The sequence below is a fragment of the Dipteris shenzhenensis genome, chromosome 13 (genome assembly GCF_047967505.1).
Source record: "Dipteris shenzhenensis isolate YYH24624 ecotype China chromosome 13, Dip_SZ_1.0, whole genome shotgun sequence".
Lineage (NCBI taxonomy): Eukaryota > Viridiplantae > Streptophyta > Polypodiopsida > Gleicheniales > Dipteridaceae > Dipteris > Dipteris shenzhenensis.
Window position 1 is genome coordinate 55,578,607 of NC_141608.1, and position 3,664 is coordinate 55,582,270.

Here is a 3,664-nt window from a genome sequence, read left to right on the forward strand (position 1 = left end):
TATGATCATTGATTAGTTTAAATTGCTATTTTGCATTGTTAAGATGATTGATCAGTAAGTTCAAATTCCAAGTTTCATTGTGAGATCGTTGATCGTTGATCAACGAGTTACTATGATCATTGCCCTGTGAATTTACGCTCGCGTATCTAATGAAAAGATTGACGACCCTATGAAACATATTGAAGGATCGTGATCCGTTCTACAGCAAGGGACTTTCACCTTCAACACTCTGTCCCGACTACCAAGCAGAGCCCACGATGGTTAAAGTACTATGCTCCAAATTCCCTCCAATATGCTCCTGCATATCTCACACACGTTACAAGGCGAGATCCATGCCACTATCATTATATTCGCACCATTCTCATCCACTCCTGACGCCTCCATGTTATACATCTATTTAACCTTCTCCATCTCGCCACAATTTTCTACTACCTTATCTTCCTCCTTTTCCAGCTCCCACACATGTTCAAGATGATTCGCATAGCACGTCCTGCCTCCTCCGCTCTGGTTCTCTTGCTCGCAGCTCTCTCTCTCATCGGTCGGTCCCTCTTACTTCTGTCTGATATATATATATATATATATAGCCACATTGTCGTGAATCGTAGCTACTTTGTGTTTCTTCCTTTTAGAATTAGCAAGGATTCGTTTTCTGTCGTATCGTTGATACAGACCCGTGTAGATTTCTATGGGATATCTCCACATGTATGCGTTTATATCAGAAAACTGCGCTCCAATAAATTAATAATTTGGATTGTGATCACCTCGAGCAGGCAGCGTGAATGGAGCCACGAGGCCTACTGCCCTGTTTGTATTTGGCGACTCTTATGCAGACACGGGGAACCATGACAAAAACGATGCAAGCGTGAATCAACCTTGGAAACCTCCCTACGGACAGACTTGGCCCGGAGAGCCTGCGGGCCGATTTACAGATGGAGAGCTTTTGACAGATTATATTGGTGATTCATCTGTTCAACTGCTGACTAATCCTAACTGCAAACACTGGCAAATGTTATCTTTTTTATTCAACTGATTCCCATAACAGTTCTCTTACTGCAGCTTCCGTCCTCAACATTACCCTTCCTTTGACCTATAGAGAGCTGGACCTCCAATCATGCGACTATCCTTCTGGAATTAATCTCGCATTTGGAGGAAGCGGCGTTTTTGACACAGATGGAGATAAAAATCCCACCGTTGGGCAACAGATCCACCAGCTCGAATCGATCTTGGACAATTGTTCACAAAACAAACTGCCTATCGACACTTCTTTGGTCCTTCTTGTAGTCGCCGGAAACGACTACATAGCGTACATAATAAAAAACAACGGTGCTGAGGTACAAAAGACATAATGACCCTTCAGCTCCATGCCTATTTTCTCCTCATCTTTTCTTACTTCCAGCAACATCCGCGCGTGGATAAGTGTGTCTTGAAATGTTTTCCGCTTCATTTTCGATTTCGTAGTAGAACGTACGGTCTTTCCATTCTAAGTTCTAACAATCCAATACTGGTCTTTGCGATTCTCAGGGGTTAGAAACTTTCATCCCCGAAGTAGTAGATCAGATTGAAGAGTCCGTCTTAGCAATTTATGATCTTGGTTTTCGGACATTTGCCCTTCCGAATTTACAGCCCGCGGGTTGTCTTCCAATTCTCACATCTACAAACAATTACACGAATTGCTACGAAGATCTTAATGCGTTGGCTAGATTACACAACACCCTTCTATCCGGAAAAATTGCAAATCTTAGCAATCTATCTGAAATAGAGATTATCTCCATGGACCAGTACAACACGTTCTTGGATACTTTTGGAAACTTCGGTACTCTCTCTCTCTCTCTCATTCGCCGCTGCCCTCCCGCCTATTTCTTGTCATAAAAAGCTTGAGATTCTTATTTCTGTTATACTTCTACTCGTCCATTTCGTCAAATTTTGTGCACCTGATTAGGTTCTCGAAGTTGTTGCCTGTTTTTGCACTGTGCAGCGCTAGTGTATATTTGATCTTGTTTTGTGTTGCATTCCGACGTTGCTCGGCCCATTATAGGAAATTATTTGGAGCCATGCTGCCAAGCAGTCAACAGCAGTTACAACTGCGGAGACGTGGACACAGAAGGGAACGCCCTTTACACGGTATGTTCAAGTCCGGAAGATGCCTTCTTTTGGGACGGGTTGCATCCGACGCATGCAGGGTGGAAGGCTGTCTCAGAAAGCTACAGAAGTTTGCTGATGTTCGAATCTTTGCTGAGGTTTGACGAATGACAGAGCCCAACAAGATTGCCGATGATCTACGAACGATAGACTACGAACCCGGGCAGACTATTTATTTATGAAAGAACTTCACTCGAACTGAAGTGGTAGTACACTTATCTTAGAAGCAATAAAAAAAGGAAGTAATTCTATTTTCTCTCCAATATCTTCAAATTCAAGATCAACATATGCATATAATCTCACCAAGTTAATATTGGTTTAATCCTTGAATATAACGCTTCCTTTTTCCACCTTTAAGTTTGGTTGCCTTATGCAAACGATGTTAGGTCCAACTTAAAGTACCACTTTTCTCTATAGTATATGCAATGTCTCTCTCCACCAAAAAAATTCCATAAAGATTCAAATCCCATCCTAAGAAAAGGGCCCATTATACCCTTTTTCTATTATCATGTCCAGAGTAAACTAACTTCAAATGATTAGGGACTAGAAAAGGAACTACTATGTTCTCTTGTATCATCATTATTAAACATCTTGAGTTGAAGGGGCCTTATCTCAAAAATAATAAAATAAACTACATAGTCACCATAAATCAAGAAAAATATAAAGACCTTATGCAACAAATGTTCAAAGATGGTCAACTATTAAATCCTTATAGAGTTTCCTATGATGCAGAAGTAAAACCAAAAGAAATCCATCACATAGTAATTACTATGGAAATCCTTCCAGCTTTCATAGTCCTCCCAAATTTTGAGCTCCTCTTTTGAAGTTTTATGGACAATTCGTTATCCCATAGTGAAATCCAACAAGCCGTCAAACCCTCCAAAAGTACCGAGAAGCTGGTAAATGGTAAATAAAAAATCATCACGTTGCCAAAGCCCAGTCGTGATAGTGAGCGAATGGGCTTGGGTCCCTGAGATAGGGAGATCTAAAGCTTTGAGCATCCCAAACTACTTTGAATATGTCTTCTCTAACTATAATGAAGATGAGAATGATTTTCCTGTCCCGAATTTCCCAGAATGAACATGCATACCTAGTCTATAAAATTGCAGAGTTCTCTTGTGGACTTATCGTTCAAAACTCTCATACGATACTTTATCTACTTTAAAACTTTAGAAACGATGCCTTAGCTAGATGTTCTATGCAAGAAATGCTACAATGGGCGTCACAATCATAGTTCGGTGTGAATCCACAGTTCTAGAGGCTTCCAAGGTACATAGGCTCTCTTACTATCGGGGATCCATCCCCATAAACCAAGGGAGACCACAAGTATGTCATCTCCACCATGCAACTAGATCTTCTACGTCTTCTCAACGTTAAACTAAACAGGAGTCCCAACAAGGAGAAGGTATCACACACGTCCAAATGCTTTTGGAATGAGCCGTTAATGCTCATGCAACTAGCCAGCTTAATAAGTCCAAAGCATTCCGTCGTTTGTAGAGGCATAACATCACAAACGACCATCAAT

At 41.0% G+C, this 3,664-nt stretch overlaps 1 protein-coding gene across 1 annotated transcript; it reads left to right on the forward strand.

Annotated features, from left to right (window-relative positions):
• Positions 1–214: 214 nt before the first annotated feature.
• Positions 215–2,402, forward strand: LOC147895613 (GDSL esterase/lipase At5g03610-like). Its single transcript, XM_087383485.1, has 5 exons — positions 215–538; positions 771–956; positions 1,057–1,331; positions 1,522–1,813; positions 2,036–2,402. Exons 1-5 carry the CDS (start codon positions 463–465, stop codon positions 2,248–2,250), a joined length of 1,044 nt encoding a protein of 347 aa, XP_087239611.1. The 5' UTR covers positions 215–462; the 3' UTR covers positions 2,251–2,402.
• The last annotated feature ends 1,262 nt before the right edge of the window (positions 2,403–3,664 follow it).